We start from the raw sequence: 18094 nt of genomic DNA, 5'->3' as shown, positions 1-18094 counted from the left end.
GGGCGCTCAGCAGGCCTCCTAACGCCACAGACACGAGCGCGGCGGGTGACTAAACCCGCCACGGTCCTGAGCGGCTCCCCTGAGGCTAAGATGGCGGGGGAGTGGCAGTGGGGGGGGGGGGGGCAAGATGGCGGAGGGGAGGGAGGGCCTCACCCCTCCGTCGAGAGACTAAGGAAACCAGGGCAGGAAGGCTCGCGGGGGCATATTTAAAGTCTCCCTGGCAGCGCAGTGAACAGAGACGGGCAAATACACCCTGAGGTACCGCCACTTCCCCCGACGAGAACGGGCGCTTTCGGCTCTCCCCCCCCCCACCAGCTTCAGTGGGGCCAGTGGGTCGCCCCATCCCCTGAGGAGCCTCCGGGGCGGGGCTAACGCGGAGACCCCGCCCCTTTCCCCAGCGCGGGGCGGGGTCTGTCCGGATCGACGCTACTCTTCCGTAAACACCACCCAGCCCTTCCCCCGGCCTTCCCCCGCGGGCAGAGCCCATTCAGCGTGGGGGGAGTCCGCGGAACCGTTTTCCTTTGTCACTTCGTATTTCTCCCCGCTTAGAGCCGGGACCCGGGCGGAATGAGGAGACACGGACCGTTTCTGCGGGCATAGGCGCAAGTTGACCCAAGTCCCTGGGGCTAACGCGCCGTTGGCAGGCAGGAAAATGTTACGGGCTCCCCCGTCACCGGCAGAGATGGACGCGCCCAAGGAAGACACTAATAGTCCGGGCTGGGTCTATAAATCTGGGGGGGCTGGTTAAAGCCCCGGCGAGCGCCGCGCAGGAGGGTGAACTGCTGCTGCCGGGCCGCGGTGAGTGACCGGGCTGAGCAGGGGCAGGGCTGCAGCTGTGCCGTCCGACGGCGGTACCCTCCGGCACGTACAGGCCGTGAGCTGCGGGGTGAGGCCGGGTCAGAGCCGGCCCGGGGGCTGCTGCCTTCCCGGGGGGGGGGGTGGGAAGAGTGGCGGGCTGGCGCTCCGCTCTGGTTTGCTGCCCCGGTGGGGCTCCCGCTGCAGCAGGAGGGTTTCGCAGCCACTGCTCTGGGTCTGTAGTGCACCCCTTGTCCCGTGTCTCCTGGGCTGTCGCCGTCCCTTAACGCCCGGTGTCCGCCAAGACGATCCGTCCCGACGGGCACAGCCGTGGCGGTTCGTTCCCCCCGCAGCCCCGCTGCGGCAGCGCAGAGCAAGGGCACCCCGCTCCCTCCCCGGGGCATGCGGGGTCGGGACACTTGGAGGCGGGCAGCCTTCCCCGGGGCTGGCAGGGAGAGGGTTCCCCCTTCTCTTCTCCTCCTCCCTTCCTCCCCCCGGGCCTGTCCTTGGAAACGCTGTTTGTTTTGGTCGGCGAGTGCCAAGCTCCTGCCTCTAGTAACTGTTAAAAACATGGGGCCGGGGGAGGAGACGAGGCAGCGAAACAGATGGAGGAAGAGGAGGAGCGGCCGGCGGCGCTGAGGGGAGCCGCCGGGGGAGGAGGGCGGGAAAAGCGTCCCCGGCCTCCCCTCAGGGGGGTCGCGGCTCCTCGTCACGGCCCGGGGCGGTCGCGTTGCCTCAGCGCCTGAGGTGAGGGTCGCTCCCGCCCGCCCACAGACCCTGGGGGACACGTACTCATCTCGCCCTTGCGTATTTTTAAGCCTTCGTCAAGAGAAGTCCGCGCGTAGAGGGAAGAGCTGCGGAACGAGGAAGCTAAAGGAGAGCCATGTCGGCTAGAAGTGACAGGGGACAGAGGCAGCGCGGGAGACGGGGGGCGAGGGGTGCGCGGCAGTCGGCGAAATGTCAAAAATGAGGCGTGAGGGAATTCTGTAACTCTTAACAGAAGCTCTTTGCTGCTCCTGTGCCGCGAGTGCTGGCAAAGGTGGAGTCAGTGAAAGGGAAACTCGAGTCCAAACGAGATTCAGTCGGTGCCAGCTTGAAGATAGCGAGAATATAAGCCTAGGAGAATAAACAAAGTTAAGGTATTCGTAGTGGTAAAACTGGACAGAGCACTTAAAAGGTGTGCATGGATGGAGGGGCTTACTGGAACAAAGCAGGGCTGTGGAAAAACTTTTCTTGAAGATGGTATCTGAAGGAAAAAAAAAGCCTTCCAAACTGTCTTTTTTTTTCCCTGCAGGTGCTTCATAAAATAACTTCTAAAGGAAGCCTTCAGGAATAAAAGGCGTGTTGTGTTCTCTAAAACTAATCTGATCTTGCAATCTTGATCAGTTCTAAGTGAATGATCGGGTTGGGTGATGTGACCGTATAAAAGCAAGATGCCTTTAGGCATCTACAGTGTTGCATTCATTACATTGTTACTAAGAAGAATAATCCAAAACTGCCTAAATCGCAGCAGAAACCATGACAATATGGTTCTTAAATTAACTGGAATCTTGGGGTTTGTATGTTCAGAAGATACTTTTTAGCTTGGTGTCCCATTTAGAGTTTATCCTTAAAAAAACCTGCAGAATAGTACTGATCAGAAGAAAGCAAATAGTGTAATGAAGCCTACTGTCAAGGTATCCAACCTAATATAAAAGTAGACATCAGATTTTTTTAATGCAGGAAGAGTAAAGCAGGTTGTAACCACAGGCTGACCCTTTAATAGAATAGGTAGGATATTAACTGTGTATTAAAACAACAGCCTAATATGTAATACCTAATGAACAACTCAAAAAATAAGATGGTATTGTCTATTCAAGATGGTGAGTTACAAAGAGATCTTGAAAGGCTAAAGGGCTTCTGAAATATTTTTACTTCAGAATTACATTAATCTAAACTTAGAATTACATGTGAACTTGGTCCTTAGTAATTTATGAGGAGCTCTATGCTGTCTACAAAAGCATAAGGAAAAGCAGCTCTTCCAGTCTATGCTACAAAGAAAGGATGAACTTGGTTGTTTATTGTTGTAACTAATTAGAAAAGCCTTTTTTTTGGTTTGTGCTTCCCTTTGATATGCTCAGTGAATGTACTTTTCTCTAAGCCTTTTAGCTGTCAGGCAGCATATTTAAAAACTGTAGATAGCATGTCCGGATTCTGCTTGTGTATTCATGTATGTTTACTTTGATGTGCTTGCTGCCTTGTTTATCTTCTAAACTTAGAATTTAGCAATAATGTTCTGAATCTCCAGAATACACCCATTCTTCCTTACCATTCCATTTGAGGCATCCTACTAGGAAATACATATACTGTGGCAAAGATTGCAGTGTTTTTTCAGTGTATCATTTCTTGTTGTATTGTTGAAAATTCTTATTTAAATTAAGCCTTCTGAAGCACTCTACTGACAAGTCTGCTATCTGTACGTGTGCATGTATTGTAGGAATAGGCATGGTCTCGATACATCAAAATATGTCCTGGGCCTTTTTGAAATGCAGGTTATTTGTTGCTGAAAGATCCTGGGATGAGTATGTAAAGACTTAATATATATAGAAATTAAAATTCTACCTTAAAGATTTGGTCTTGGGAATCAAGATTGGGGTACAAAATGGCAATGCTGACTTGCCTCCATGGCTGGTTTAGTACTTCTGTGAGGAGCACCTTGCAAACTTGAATATTTATTAGAATTATACTGACAGTTAAGAGGAAGTTATTGAAATGATGATGTGTAAATTGTGTGAGAATTTGGGGGGTGTTTAATGTAATTTAATTTCTTCCATGTTCTTAACACCTAGACTCAAGCAGCAGACACATCTTGAAGCGCTCTTACTAGGCGAGTGATTTACAAGATCTTTTGGGTCAGTGCACTGCTAACAACGTTAATCAATTCTTTCAATGGACCACATGCAACATTAACCTTTCAGAGGTTAGTTATATATAAATAAAGGGGTTTTAGACATGATTAAAGCCTGGAAATACAGTGTTCTGATGCTGATCCAGAAACAATAGCGGGAGCGTAATAAAAGCTTTGCAGGCTCTGTAGGGTTACTGTATTTAAGTGAGCGGTTCCACATCAAGAACCTGGAGTGCATTCTACAGTTAGGTTACTCATCACAACTAGTTTCTAGTCAGTGCTAGCTTTGAGATCTGTAACACTAATCTTAATCAAAGAAATAGTTTTAATCTCTTGTGTAACATTAACTAGTGACTCATTTCTAATTGTAACTTAAATAAATACAATTTCCAGGTAAAAAATATCTCGGCCTCCTGGTTTTCTAGGTTGTCTTGCAACTCTGTCTTGTTTAGTCAATACTATTTTAAATACCTGCGTCTTTTCAGTTGCTTGTTAGAAATTATAAAATTGCTGTTCTAATAAGAGTTACGATGTTAAGGATCACAACTAATGCTTTAAGTCTTGAACCCGTGACCTCTATGTCCTGATCAAAAGTCTCTCTTACCGGCTTCTCCAGTAAGGTAATAAACTGTCGGCTGTGCTCTTGCTGAAGTGATTAATTCTTTTCACAAAACCCAGCATAAAACATTACATAAATAAGGACTCAAATACATCCTCTTTCCTCTTGGGAGAGGAGGAGGGGTAAACATACGCTTAACAAATGTTAATCATCTCAGTTAACAAGGGAGTACTCATCAGTGTAATACCTCATCAAGTTATAAAGGCTTATTCAGGATGAGCTGGTACCCAAGAAATCAAATGTTCGAAGCTGTAACTAGGCACTAGTATAAAGAAATCTTCATTCTTATTCCCTTTAGTCTATCTCTTGACCCCACAATATGTTGATTCACATAAGTACACACAAAGATCATCCTTTTGCTGCCAAAAGTGGCTTTTTCAAAGTTCAATAGTTGTCAAGTGTAGTATTCCTTGCCTGCCGAAGTTGATGCAATTTAATCATAAATGAGGTTTTATTACTTAAATTTGCTGATGGAAAGCATTGTTGGCTATGTCTTTTCGTAAAGTCTACTACAGAATGCTTCGTGGCAATAATCAAAGATGGGCAGCTACTTTTGGTATCTGGGCCAAATTCCTTTGGTGGTAAATATGGCTGACTTCCAGTTTCTCATTTTAATATGATTATGAACATATTTTTCACTTCCTGTCATACAACTATTAATCATCTCTATCGCACTATGCAGCTGTCCAAATTCTCTGCAGTTGCAGATTATCTGCCTAGGAGGCAGGTTCTTTATGTAGACAGAAGCACTGTGAAGCATGACACTTCTCAGTGATATTTGTCTTGTATGCTGAATGTAATGTTAGAGGCTCAGAGTTACCATTTGACTTAAAACAGAAAACCCATCCACCCTCACGCCTAGGAGGAGTATTTTTTGGGTCTATGCCATTGTCAATCTGATTCTGAGTAAAGACCCACCTAAAACAGCAGGCCAGACGTTCAGCTACACCCTGTCAGAAATGTAGTTTTCTGAATTATTTGCCTGTTCTCCCCCAGCACTTCTGTGTTTGCTTAAGAGTTGTTACACTCAGTGCAGTCTGTTTGTGGAAGGAAGCTAATTGCTAAACATCACTTGTTGGTGAAGTCAGGTGGGGGATGGTAACATCATGAGGTGCCTTTATGGATGTTGAGAACTTCCAAAATTCTGACAACAAGCAACTTTAGGGGTTACTGTGGGTAGTCTTATTTTTAAATATAACCAATTTATAGACTGTCTCCAACATAACCATTAAGGAATGAAACAGCAGAAGGTACAAAACTTTCTTGCAGAACAGGTGTAGTTTGTTAATAACTGTATGATTTGCATGTCAAGCTAGATCCTTTCTGTAACACCTTTTTAAGAAAGGCAACTATTGATCTTCATTCACAATATAATGATCGGTATCTGACTTTTGAGAAACAAATGAGCAAGAAAATAGTAAGTGCTTGTTTTACAGGAAGTGTATTTGTCTTTCCAGGTTGTTTACTGTAGCAGCTGAAGTGAATCAGAATGCCTCTCAATGATGACCAGAACAGTGATTCAGATTCTTCACGCCTCTCTGAAAGCACAGCTTCTTCTAGCGACTCTGAATATTCAAGACAGAGCTTTAACAGTGATTCTTCAAGCAAACCCAGTTCCCCAGCATGTAAGCCTACTTCAGCCTTACCTGCATTGTGCATAAACAGATAAGGCTAACTTATCTTCTTTCTTTTTGCTGTCATGGGTAGAACCTGGGATTCTGAATCTCTGTTTAAGAGTATTGAGAGAAAGGCATGACTTTCTCTCTGTTGTGAAGCAGTGTGTCTCCTTGTGTGCGGAACGCCACCAGCAGCTGTATCCGTGGGGGTCTCCCTGTGCACTCCTTCCCTTCAGAAACTGTAAGAAAAGTGTGCCACCATGGACGTCCTAATCTTGAGCTAATCTTGATGTTGGTAGCAGTCTCCCACTCAAACAGATACAGCTTTGTGCAAAGGGTGGGTTTCTTCTGTTTGCTCCATACACTTAAAAATTAAATCTGTAACTTACAGATTTATAGTATTTACATCAAGTTACATGAAATTAATCTGAAATTCACATATTTCTCTTTCATAAATATTAGGATCAAACAGAAGACACACGTTTGCACAAGGAAGGTATTTTGAGTAATGATAAATAAAACCTTGGTTAAGATGTGCTTCATGTTCACATCTGTAAGCATTCTCAGACCATGCATACTTTTTAGCGTCTATGTAAGTGAAGTCTTACATTAAAACAAGCTTGTTAGCGGAGCTGCAATTGGCAGCTGGCTCTTTGTCTTTCTTTCTTACCAGTCTTCAAAGGCTTATTTACAAATACTAAATTAAATGACAGAATTTGGGTGTTTAGAAACCTTGGGAATTTACCCTTGCTTTCCAGTGTAGAGTTTGTTATGTTGTTAATACTTATTTGTAAAAAGGGAGTGTATGTGTGCATCTGCTATGGAATACAAGTGGGGGGTTCTCAAGTTAGTAACTTAGAACCTTCTCTACAGGCAGTAAAACCACAATATAGCCATTGTGTGCTCAGAATTATAATGGACATCTGGTATCTGTTATTGCCCATGCTTTTGATGTGGTGGATCTTATAGAACAGTCAATAGGAAATCTGTGGAATGCAAGATCCTGTTTCAAAGGAAAAGAAGATACCTTAGTTATGATGCAGAAATATGAAATTGCTCCTCAAAATGTTATGAGGTTTGTGTGGTATTACCCCACACCCCCCCACACCCCTGATAAGCTGGGAGTTCCCTGAGATGGTGTTTTAAGAAGATATAAAGACCTGGTAATCCTAGGTTGTTTCTTCTAGAGTACTAGAGTCCAATTAGCAAGCAGTAAAATTTCTAAATTTTAATATTTTCAATTGCACTTAACTATAGGTATTTGGCTTGAATTGATCTTGTTTGTTCCAGCAGCAAGCCCTCCCAAGACTGTTATTACATTTGATGAACTGATGGCAGCTGCAAGAAATCTGACAGACTTGACTCTAGCTCATGAAATTGCTGTAAATGCAAATTTTTGCATAAAACATGAAGACTTCCCACAGAACAGGTAAGAGCCTGAATTTTGCAAAAAGCAGCACTGGGGCTGGGAAGAGAAAAGTGAATGAAGCAGCAAATAAAAATAAAATAAAAAAAAAAAAAAAAAACAAACAAAAAACCAAAAAACCCCAACCCAAAACATCTTGGAAGGCTACAGATTTTTATCCTGCACCTCCAGGAGTCACTCTCAAAGCTGTCTTGCTTGGAACAAGGGTTGCAGTCCAGCTGAGCTGATACACTGTCCTGGAGTATATTGCTCTGTCTTGAATGTCATGTGGAAGATAGAAGGCTAATGTAATATGAATGCCCATAGTGAAGATGAGTATCAGTCTGTTCTGTGCAGTTCGAAGCCCTGTGGAAGAGGTGAAATGGTGGCCACCTATGCAGTTGTATGTAGCAGCGCATTGGTACCATTAGTGCTAAGAAGACAGAGCTCATCATGAACATAACTTTAATATTAGGCCCAGAAGAGATGCAGAAATACCTGGAGATCCAGAGGAAGTGAGAAGTAACTTCCCTAATGTAGGTAGCTAAAATGTTCTTGCTTACAGAATGTCTATTTTAAAAATGACCCTGGTCTTTACTTTGAGAAAACTTAGGTTAAAAAAAACACAGGTTTTTAATTGCTTAAGTCCCTTAACTGATAATTGGTTATATGACAGAATAGTTTTTGGGAAAGCTTAGTACACAACATGCCAGGTTAGGACAATGAATATAAATTCAGTAAGGAACCTTACATCTGAATTGCCAGGACCACTTTATAAAATACAGGTGTTTTAGGAAAGACTTGTCAGTCTAGACCACATTTTGGGAGCTGATGATCTGCAGCCCAAGAAAGATACGGTTGCAGGGCGCAATAGCTGGTGAGGTGCGTGTTTCCAACAAGCGATCAGCCTAATCTAAAACACTTTTACCGAGGATGAAAGCTAGCTGGGAGTCTTTTCTGTATCTAATTGACTTATTCCACAGCTTCACAGGCACAGTGAAACAAATTGTACACAAGGCGTTTTGGGATCTTTTGGAATCGGAACTGAATGAAGATCCTCCAGAATACGAACATGCTATCAAGCTCTTTGAGGAAATTAAGGAGGTAATGTTCCTTCTCCCCTGTGCCCCAGTATTTTTTTGTGTCAGCTTAGGTCTGAGTGTCTCTTACTTCACTGAAGGGTCTGCTAAGTCAGTCAAGCCAACACCTTCAAGTTTGTTCTTTCAAGATGAAACTGTGATTATTCAGAACTGCAAATAGGTGTCTTATAGTATATTTATATTAACTGTGAATATGGCCACAAATGCACAGTGTCATGTCCACTCAGCTTTCATTGCATGATGGCTAGTTATAAGACCTCTCTTTTCTCAAAGCTGAACATCTCTACTAGCATCTTTCTAGCAAGATACTGTGAGCTTAGGGCATGAACAGGAGTATAAATGTGACTGCACCTGCCCGTGTAGACTTTGATTGTTGCACAAGGGAGCATACAGACCTTCAGTCCTGGCACAATACTAAGTCTTTCATAAAATTTAAGTTAGTAAATGTTTGTTTTACAGGGCAGCTTCCCAGTTTTTGGAAGAGTTTCATTGTTGACATGCTTTCTGGCTTGCTGGCTTTGAGCATTTTTGCAGAACTGTGATGTGATCCTTTTAACAGTCCTTTTTTCCTACTACCTTAGATAACGTTCAGTCTTAACATGTCTTGTTATAGCTGGTCAGCTAAATACACTTGACATTAATACTAAAATCTTACTTCAGGGTGTTTGCTAAGTGGTTTGGTTTTTATTGATAAGCTTTTCCTTTTTTTTTTTTTCTATCTTCTATTTTAGATTCTTCTTTCCTTCCTGACTCCTGGAGCAAACAGGATTCACAATCAAATTTGTGAAGTTCTAGATACAGATCTTATAAGACAGCAGGCAGAACATAATGCTGTTGATATTCATGGGCTAGCTAACTATATCATCAACACTATGGGAAAGTTATGTGCTCCAGTAAGAGACAACGATATAAAACAGTTAAAAGCAACTGACAATATCGTAGAATTACTGAGGTTGGTATTTGGGTGTTTTTTAGAGGGAAAAACCTCTTTTCTGAAAGAGTACTAGGTAGTAGAAGAGGGAGGTAAAGTCTTGGAAGCCTTAAATCGTGTCAGTTTATGTAACACCTGTTTTCAAATTATAGGAAAACTTATTTTTATATAGAAGCACTAAAGGGGAGGAGCTATGACACACTGTGACCAGAATATTATGTGTATCTTTTTAATGAAATGGGTAAAATGCCTACATCAGATACTGCCAGCTGTGAATATCTAAGGCACTGAACAACAAAATAAAGCACTCTTGCAATAATCTGTGTTTCAGAGACTGCTTTTTCAGTCTTGTTCATCCTTACAAAATTTAAGCAGCACATTTGTACTGTTCCTTCTTGAACTGTTTATTGCATGCTTCCTCTAGGAGGCCGAACTTTGGATTTTAAATCTCTTTAGTTAAGATCTTATTACTTGAACTTGAATAAAATATTTGCATAAAAGGGCAGAAAACAGTTTATTGCTCCTCAGTACACTGAAATAGTAAAAGTAAATGGTAGTTGTTCTCCTGTTTTATTGCAGTTTGGATCATATACAGGGACCAAAGCAACTGGGTTAGAAGAATTGTTTCTCTTGGTGCAATTGGACTGACTAAAAAATTAAAATCTGTTCATTTAGGCTGAAGTGTACCAATTGATATAGTTCTTAAACCCTTATCTTTCTGTTACGGGGTCATAGCATTTAGTGATGCTACATATTTATCCTGTTCTCTGTAACTTACACCAAGCCTTATAAACAATACTCCTTCAGGTATCCTGGAAGACAGGTAATATACCTGTTACACTGAAATACCAATGAAGGAGTTTACTTCTCCTAGAACTGAAATTAAAGTGCTGATATAGGTGTGCCTTGCATGTGTTGGTTAAAATCAATGGACTATTGTAATTGTTGAATTTTAAACTCCTCCTTTCAGACAAATATTCCGTGTTTTGGACCTGATGAAAGTGGATATGGCAAATTACACAATTCAAAACCTTAGGCCATACCTTCAGCGTAATTTGGTGGACTATGAAAGAACAAAATTTCAGGAAATCCTTGAAGAAACACCAAGTAGGTATCATGCTATATTTAATTTAAACCTTTCTTTAAAAAGTGGACTATTTAAAGATGTGCTCTAAAATCTATCAGTGGCAGGTAATTTCGAGAAAAACTTCAATTTCTTGTCTGGATCTAATGCAAAAATTATTTGACAGACAAGCTACCAATGGGCAATTGCTTAACTTGCTATGAAGTATGTTTCTTTGTAATCTGGGGTGCTTTCAGACAAATCTGTATCTTCTAAATTGGTTGGTATCTGAAAAACAAACAAACAATGGCTCTTAGCATCTCGAAGCAGAAGCCCTACATACTGAAAGATGAGACTTTATCTCTTTTGTACGCAGTGAGTCTGTTTTTAGTCTGAACTAAACATGTAAAACCAGTTAGTGTGCCTGAAAGCTGGTAAGGGACAGGATTGATTTTTTTTTTTTTTTAAATAAAGAAAAGGCAGGCTCTGAGGAAAACTTAGGTGATGCAAAGTCAACTTGATCCACTATTACAGGTTTTGTATTATATGGCTAAACAGTGCTCAGGAGAATATACTTCCCAAGAAGAAAAAGTAAACTTACTAACATCTGAAACAGGGGCTTCTAAAATGGGAATCCTGAGCCATTGATTCAGCCTGCAATGTTTATATATACAGCCTGAGAAAGAACTCTTTAAAAGCATTTCATTTGCTGTCAATACAGTGTATCTCCCTTCACCTCCACTCTTCAGTCCTGTGCCCCAACTATTAAGTGGCCTCCCTGAAAAAGGGGAAAAAAAAATGCTTTGTGAACTTGGACTTTGAAGCTTTTTTTTACCCCAAAATCTTGGCTGAAGTCTAACAATTTGTTGTTAGGTTTGTACAAGCTAGCTAGAATATTAAGGTGACCAATGGAAGATGCTCAGTGGAAAAAAGTGAGGGAGAGAATTTACGTGTGTGAAGACTCAGCTGTCCACTATGTTTGTTGAGTCTTCAGAAGTTCAATACTCTTGTTTGTGCACAAATCTTTCCCTCAAGCTAGTGCTCATTTTGATGGAATTGTGCAGTAAATTTCTGCTGATTTGCAATGCTTAGGTGCCCTGGATCTCACAACAGAATGGATAAAGGAATCAATAGAAGATGAATTGTCATCTATTTCTGATGAATCTTCATCATCCCCTGGTGCTGATAGTAGTTCTAAACCAATTATTAGTCCTACACTGGTGCTAAACAACGGCTACTTGAAACTGTTACAATGGGATTATCGCAAAACAATTCCAGAGGTAAGAAGTGTATTTCAGTGTCTTCAGATCTCTAGCTATATAAAAACATCGGTGTAGTATAATAATCCTGCTACTAATGACAATAGGTGAAGTGTTCTCTTGCACTGCTTAAACTTCTGAATAGTAAATTTGGAATTTGGAGAGTATATGCTAGTCTAGTTTCTGAAATATGAGATGGGCAAGTGAACAGCTAGAAAAGACCGACCTAAAGGTTGTTTTCCCTCTATCCAATCGTAGCTCACCAGCTCCACCCTAAGAGCAGTCTTGGCCATGGTCAAAGGCTGGGCCTTGTACTGACAGCACTTGGCTGTCTGTATCTTTGAGAGAACTGACTACAGCATCCTGTTTTCCTAAAAGCAGCAGGAATTGGTGGGATCACTCTTGTGTTAGGAAAGGATCAATAAAAACTTGAAGCCCTCAGAGTAGATATTCAACCTTTCTCAGTGCATGTAAACTATTGCTTCAAGAATAGCGTTCAGTTTTTTCCCCTCCAACTCCTCATTACTGACCGCTGCAACTTTCCATAAAGCGAATTTGAAATTGGCCATCAGTCAGGGCTAAAATTAGCATCCGCAGTGGGTGCCTTAGCTATACTTAGGGTGGCCTGGCAGAGAATTTGCTAAATACATGGGGATGCTTTAGTGCTCTCGGTCAGTGGATGGAAGGGAAACCACCTTCTTCTTACCTTCCTTCAAACAGATTTGAATAGGAGTTACACACAGGTATCCTCTGGTGGATCTAGTTTGTCATGCTATGAAATTACTACCAAACAGCTGAATGTTAATGCCCCTGTGCTTCTTAGTAGAGGGATGTGGTTAGGATGAACTCTTTCTAACCTAAAATAAGTCATTCCAGCTACATCTTGCTGTGGGAATTACTTAGATTCTTGGTATGATCAACTGGCTTTTTGCCTGTAGCAGGTTACGTATCACTTGCAGAACCTGCTCTGGTGGTTGAACCAGTGGTTGTCAGGCACAGTTGTTCATCACTGTCCATCAGTTACAGATTATGGCATTTTTCAAAGGACAGCTGAATCCAGAAGACTATTCTGTCTGTAACCTTGATCACGACAATGTCCTCCAGATCCCCTGAGCATTCCACATCATGGGCTGAATTGTTGGTTGCAGATTTGTCAGCAGTGATGAGGAATAAGGTGCAGTGTCCTCAATTTCTTCTGCACTGAAAGCATTACTTGCTGCCACAGACTTGCTTCTGGTACTCATACATAGTGCCACTTTGTGCAATACTACATATTCAGGGTACTTCAGCTGCTGTCCCTTCTGACTTTCCATATTTGTGATTGAAAATATAAATGCTTCATGACTACATCCTGTATATGCCCTTTTACCTGCCTCTCTCCCTCCGTATTCCTAAATTAGTATTATTGTTTCAATTCTAGACTCTAATAACAGATGAAGTTCGTCTTCAGGAGTTGAGAGAAAAGCTCAATCAATTAAAAATCATAGCTTGTGTTTGTCTCATAACAAACAATATGGTGGGTGCAGCAATTGTAGATGTGCCTGATTTTGCTGACCAGCTGAAAAGGATCTCTGTTCCTCTTCTTGAAGGCATGAACAAGAAGTAAGGCCTTGTTTTTATCACTTCTCATAATTTTTTTTTTTACAGGGAGTACCAGATGGATCTGAAAACCCTTGGAAACAATTCAAATATCATAGTCAGTGCTTGTTAATAGTAGGAAGATAACAAACTTTAATAATCTATATTCCCTTTACAGTATAAGTCTACTGTATGTTAGGCACATGTTTTCAAAGTTGTATTTTAATGAAATCTTAATCTTGATGTTAGTCTACAGAATTTGGGGCCTAGTACTAAAGTTCATTCATACACTCCTAATATTGGAGAGCCTGTTGCAATACATTCACTAAATTGTCTTGCCAGTGGCTTCAAACTTGTGGTACGTAGGTTCTGCTGCCACTTGCACTACAAACAAGTCTGATGGGATCTGAAAAGTGTCTTATAAAATAGTTTTCCACTCTGCTTTTTCTAATGAAATGCTGTGCATGTGGCCCAGGAAAACACCTAAGTCTAAGAGCAAAATGAACTGGTGTTGCTGTTGCACTCTTGAAATGATCTTTCCTGTTTGAATCACAATTGGGTCGTTATTTTATCTTCCATGTGGAGATTTGTCCTGTATCTGGAGATGTACATGAATCTCCAAAAGCAAAAGATAACTTTTCTAAACTCTCTCATTACAGAGAGCAGGTTGAAAATAAAAGGGAAAGGAGACAAGTGAGGTTGCCTTACAACCTATGCTACAGAAACTGCGAAAGTTAATGCTTTTCTATTTCTTTCTTCCAGAACTTTTGATTTGAAGGAGGCTCTGAATGCTATTGGTGTCCAGATTTGCAGCAAAGTGAACAGGTCTCTAACTGAAAGAGGTCTTCCCACTCTTAATGAAGAAATGCAGAGTAATTTAATGGGTCAAATCGCTCATATTGTTGAGGAGAATAATCCCGTCAGTTCCTTGATTGGTTAGTAAGATAATACATGATTGTCTTATCATATGTGTCTGTATATAAACTTAACCCCAGCAAGCTTAATCAGCTGTCTGAATTATTTTTAAACACTTCCTTACTGCAGTAAAATACTGGGTCAGCTAAGAGTAAGGAGATGTTGTTTACCTATAGATGGTGTTCTTGGTATGCTGCAGAGCATGGTTAGTCATAGCTAGAAATAATTTTAAAAGTGTCTGTACAAACAAGCCTAGACGTGCTAGTATTTTGGAGAAGAATTTGGAAAAATGAGTACTATTCAGTCTCCCTTCTGTCAGTTCTGTGTTTAATCCTAGTGGTTTTTATTTTTCTTTGAGTCTTATTTCATATTAGGTAACGTAACTTGTTGCAGCAGGCTTATGCTGTGTCCACCTTGGAGGAACCAACTTTAAGAAGCTTTCAGTATTGTTTCCCACTACAACATGGGATTGGGAAAGAGTAGTTACCTACATTGTTGGATTATCTTTTTTCTGTGCTGATGTGCAGGGTGCTTACAAAGCAAGTATGGCTTCATCCTGGGTTTACATTTGTTCTGAGCATACTTCATATTCCATTTCAGACAAACGAATCCAGTTCTTCATGAGAAGTTTGCTTGCTCTTCCAAGTTTTCAGAAGTGTATGCCTACTATGCCAGGAGGCCTCTCTGTGATTCAGACGGAGATGGAGTTCATTGGATCTCAGTATGCAAGCATTGTAAACTTTAACAAACAGGTGTATGGACCATTCTATGCAAACATACTTAGAAAACTACTTTTTCCTGAGGCACCAATGGGGAAAGCAGAAACAGAAACACCTACCACTTAAAAACTATGACCTATTTCTGTACCCCCTTTTTACCTTCCAAGACAGTGATCTGACTTCCCCACTAAGAACAGCCCATTCCAGTGACTATTAATGAGAGAGATTTTGTAAAATGTATGCAGATACCTTCTGCAATTCACTAGAAAGAAATTAATTTCAAGGACATATATATTTTAATAGACTAAATTTGTTTAATGGATTATGTCACTTGTAATAGCCAGTGAATTATTAGTTTTCAAGGCAAGCATCTACTACGATTTGCAGTGGGAAAGAGCTGGCAAAGTACTTACTGTTTTACCACCATTAAAACTTAATGTTATTTTTCAACTTAAATATATTTACATATAGCAATGCAATTATGAAATGACAAAACAATTGTAGATAAAATGTACTATGCTTACATTGTATTTTTGTAGAGCAACATGTAATAAAACAGTTATCCTTCTGAAAAGACTTTGAAGGAAAAAAAGTATAGCATAACTGCTTTTGTAACCAAAACCAGGTTCATACTAGGCCAAGTTCTGGTACTCTTGCAATTACTGGAACCAGAACTTAGCCTTTGCTGTGTTAAGGAATGCCAGTATTAGAAGCTGTTGGGAGTATAGCAGTTACAGAAGAAGCATTCACCACTTAAAGTAGGAATCATTCAGAACTTCTCAACTGTAATTGAGATTAATGATAAACACCTAAGAAACATGATGTTGGCAGGGGAGTGGAGTAAATTTCTGTATATAATGTTTATAAACATTTTGTTTATTTAGTGAAGGTCATACAGATCTTAAATCTAATCCCTAATATGTGTATGTACTGATCTTTGATCTTAATGGGTATTAAGTATTGTTAAGTTAGGTCTTTCTGACCTTTATTCCCAAAAGCACTTGAGAGTGACCTTACAGGGTACCACAGAGCAACTTCCCCTCTTATATTCTGTTGGATGAGGGCATAAGCTTTTCAAAACATATTCTTGGGTCTGAAAGAAAGAACCCAAATGATTAGTCATTCTTGAAAATGTGATTAGATTCACTTTTGCTGAATCTGTGAGAAATACTGCAGTTTCCTTCAAATTCCTTTGTAATAGGCCCCAATACTTAATTCCCACTTAAGGCAACAGGAATCTTGCATACAGAAAACGAATAGGCTTGAAATTGAGAAATGTGGAAGTAAATTTCTGTAAGTCTACACAGGCTTTATTTTGCATATTTCAGATTACTGGGAATAGATACTGCTGGAATACATATTATAGACATGTTCTTGTCTTTGAAATTGAATCATAATTTACTTGAAAATGATCTTTTAATATATTACCATATAATAGTCCTTTAAAAATGTCATATATATAAAAACTTCATGTGGTACAAGTTATATAGCTTGTTTTTAATATTTTATATTACAAACTATTTTTATGAAGAGACAAAGAATTGCCCGTAAAAGCTTAATGTGTTACACAAACTGTATGTACATTACTATGTCTATCATAAAGGTCTAAAAACCTGGGCATTATTAGCACTGTGGTTTTGTAGTCCATTTTTACAGAATTGTGTACTCTTTTTAGTAAGGGAAATGACTTCAAGTCAGTTGTTCCTCAGTGTCCAAGGACTTTGGTCACATGTACATGATAAGAAAAACTTTCTTCAAAATGCCTTTTTAGAAAATAAATTTCTCTAGTGCACTGCTGCTTTATCCCTTGTAAAAACATTGCACAACAGAAAGGTGAATATATATTTTAAAGGGAACTGTTTCCTGAAGCCTGAAAAACCTGAAAGGAACTCCTAGAATATAGTAATTGTGCCACAGGCTTTCTCAGATGAATATGAAATTTTGATCTGCAATTCAAAATCATCAAAAGAATGCATTTCAAAAGCAATTATGGGGAATTAAATCTTAGTGATTTGCTACATCTTTAGAAATACCTGAACTATTTTGAGCTTCAGTGAAAAGAGGATTTTATGAACATTTGAACATGATTTATAACATGATTATGAACTTTTTATCATAATACTTTATATGCATTCTGTTGTAAAAAGTATCAAACTATAGATCTTTAATGTACTGGGGAAACTGTCATACTAGTTTTTACCAGTAAATACTCAAAAAATAAGGATTCATTGGGTTTTTTGGTGATTTTTAAGGTGACTTGCAAAGGGCATTTTATAGCATGGCCTATGTTTCAAGTGATTGTTTAATGTATCTTAATTTTTATTTAATGTTTCAAACATGGACACTGCATCTGTTTAATGTCATGTGTTGCATGCTGTTTATGCTACCGTGGCTGAAACGTACTTGCCTCTATTCTGAAGTTGTCCTTGTGAAACAAGATGCCATTCTGTAGCAGCTTTCTTTGTTGAAATACAAATATTTGAGGTTTTGTATGCATTAAATTTTGTTTGTGATACCACTGGTGGTGAAAAGTCATTTATGCAAACTTGCTTAAATGTAATGGATTGTTAAATGCTGAGGATAAATGACTGCACTAATAATACGTTGTGACTCTCTTCTTTTTCTGTAACTTCCCAGTTGCAGCTGGAGTGTTAGAGTAGTGACTTTAATCCAGCTGCACAAATAACATGCAAAACAGTCACTTGCTGAAATTGGACTCCTTGGAAGAAGGTTGTACTGGGTTTGCATGGCAAGGTTTTGGTATGAAGCTGCTAGAACCTACTCCCCTATGTCTGATAGAGGCAATGCCAGCTGGCTCCAAGATGGACCTGCTGCTGGCCAAGGCTGAGCCCATCAGTGATAGTAGTAGCACCTCTGGGATAACAGATTTAAGAAGGGGGGGGGAAACCTGCGCAACTGCAGCCAGAGAGAGGAGTGAGAATATGTGAGAGAAAGAACCCTGCAGATCCCCAGACCAGTGAAGAAGGAGGGGGAGGCAGCGCTCCAGGCAGTGGAGCAGAGTTTCCCCTGCAGCCTGTGGGGAAGACGACCATGGTGAGGCAGGCTGTCCCCCTGCAGCCCAGTGGAGCAGATCTCCACCTGCAGCCTGGGGAGGACCCCATGCCGGAGCATGTGGGTGCCTGAAGGAGGCTGTGACCCCGTGGGAAGCCCGCGCTGGAGCAGGCTCCTGGCAGGACCTGTGGCCCT

At 40.7% G+C, this 18094-nt stretch overlaps 1 protein-coding gene across 6 annotated transcripts; it reads left to right on the top strand.

Moving 5' to 3' along the window:
- The first annotated feature begins 462 nt into the window (after positions 1–462).
- Positions 463–17487, top strand: TCP11L2 (t-complex 11 like 2). 6 transcript variants are annotated; one of them, XM_075051947.1, is made up of 11 exons: positions 463–798; positions 3624–3754; positions 5759–5926; positions 7208–7346; positions 8306–8426; positions 9154–9374; positions 10324–10460; positions 11509–11696; positions 13096–13277; positions 14016–14188; positions 14769–17487. In XM_075051947.1, exons 3-11 carry the CDS (start codon positions 5791–5793, stop codon positions 15011–15013), a joined length of 1542 nt encoding a protein of 513 aa, XP_074908048.1. In that variant the 5' UTR covers positions 463–798; positions 3624–3754; positions 5759–5790; the 3' UTR covers positions 15014–17487. The 6 variants fall into 6 exon arrangements, with proteins under 6 accessions (XP_074908048.1, XP_074908050.1, XP_074908051.1 ...); XM_075051950.1 differs by having other exon boundaries at positions 465–798; positions 7211–7346; XM_075051949.1 differs by lacking the exon at positions 3624–3754.
- The last annotated feature ends 607 nt before the right edge of the window (positions 17488–18094 follow it).

This window comes from Buteo buteo, chromosome 19 (genome assembly GCF_964188355.1).
Source record: "Buteo buteo chromosome 19, bButBut1.hap1.1, whole genome shotgun sequence".
NCBI classification, from domain to species: Eukaryota; Metazoa; Chordata; class Aves; order Accipitriformes; family Accipitridae; genus Buteo; species Buteo buteo.
This window is presented reverse-complemented; position numbering and strand designations above follow the sequence as displayed.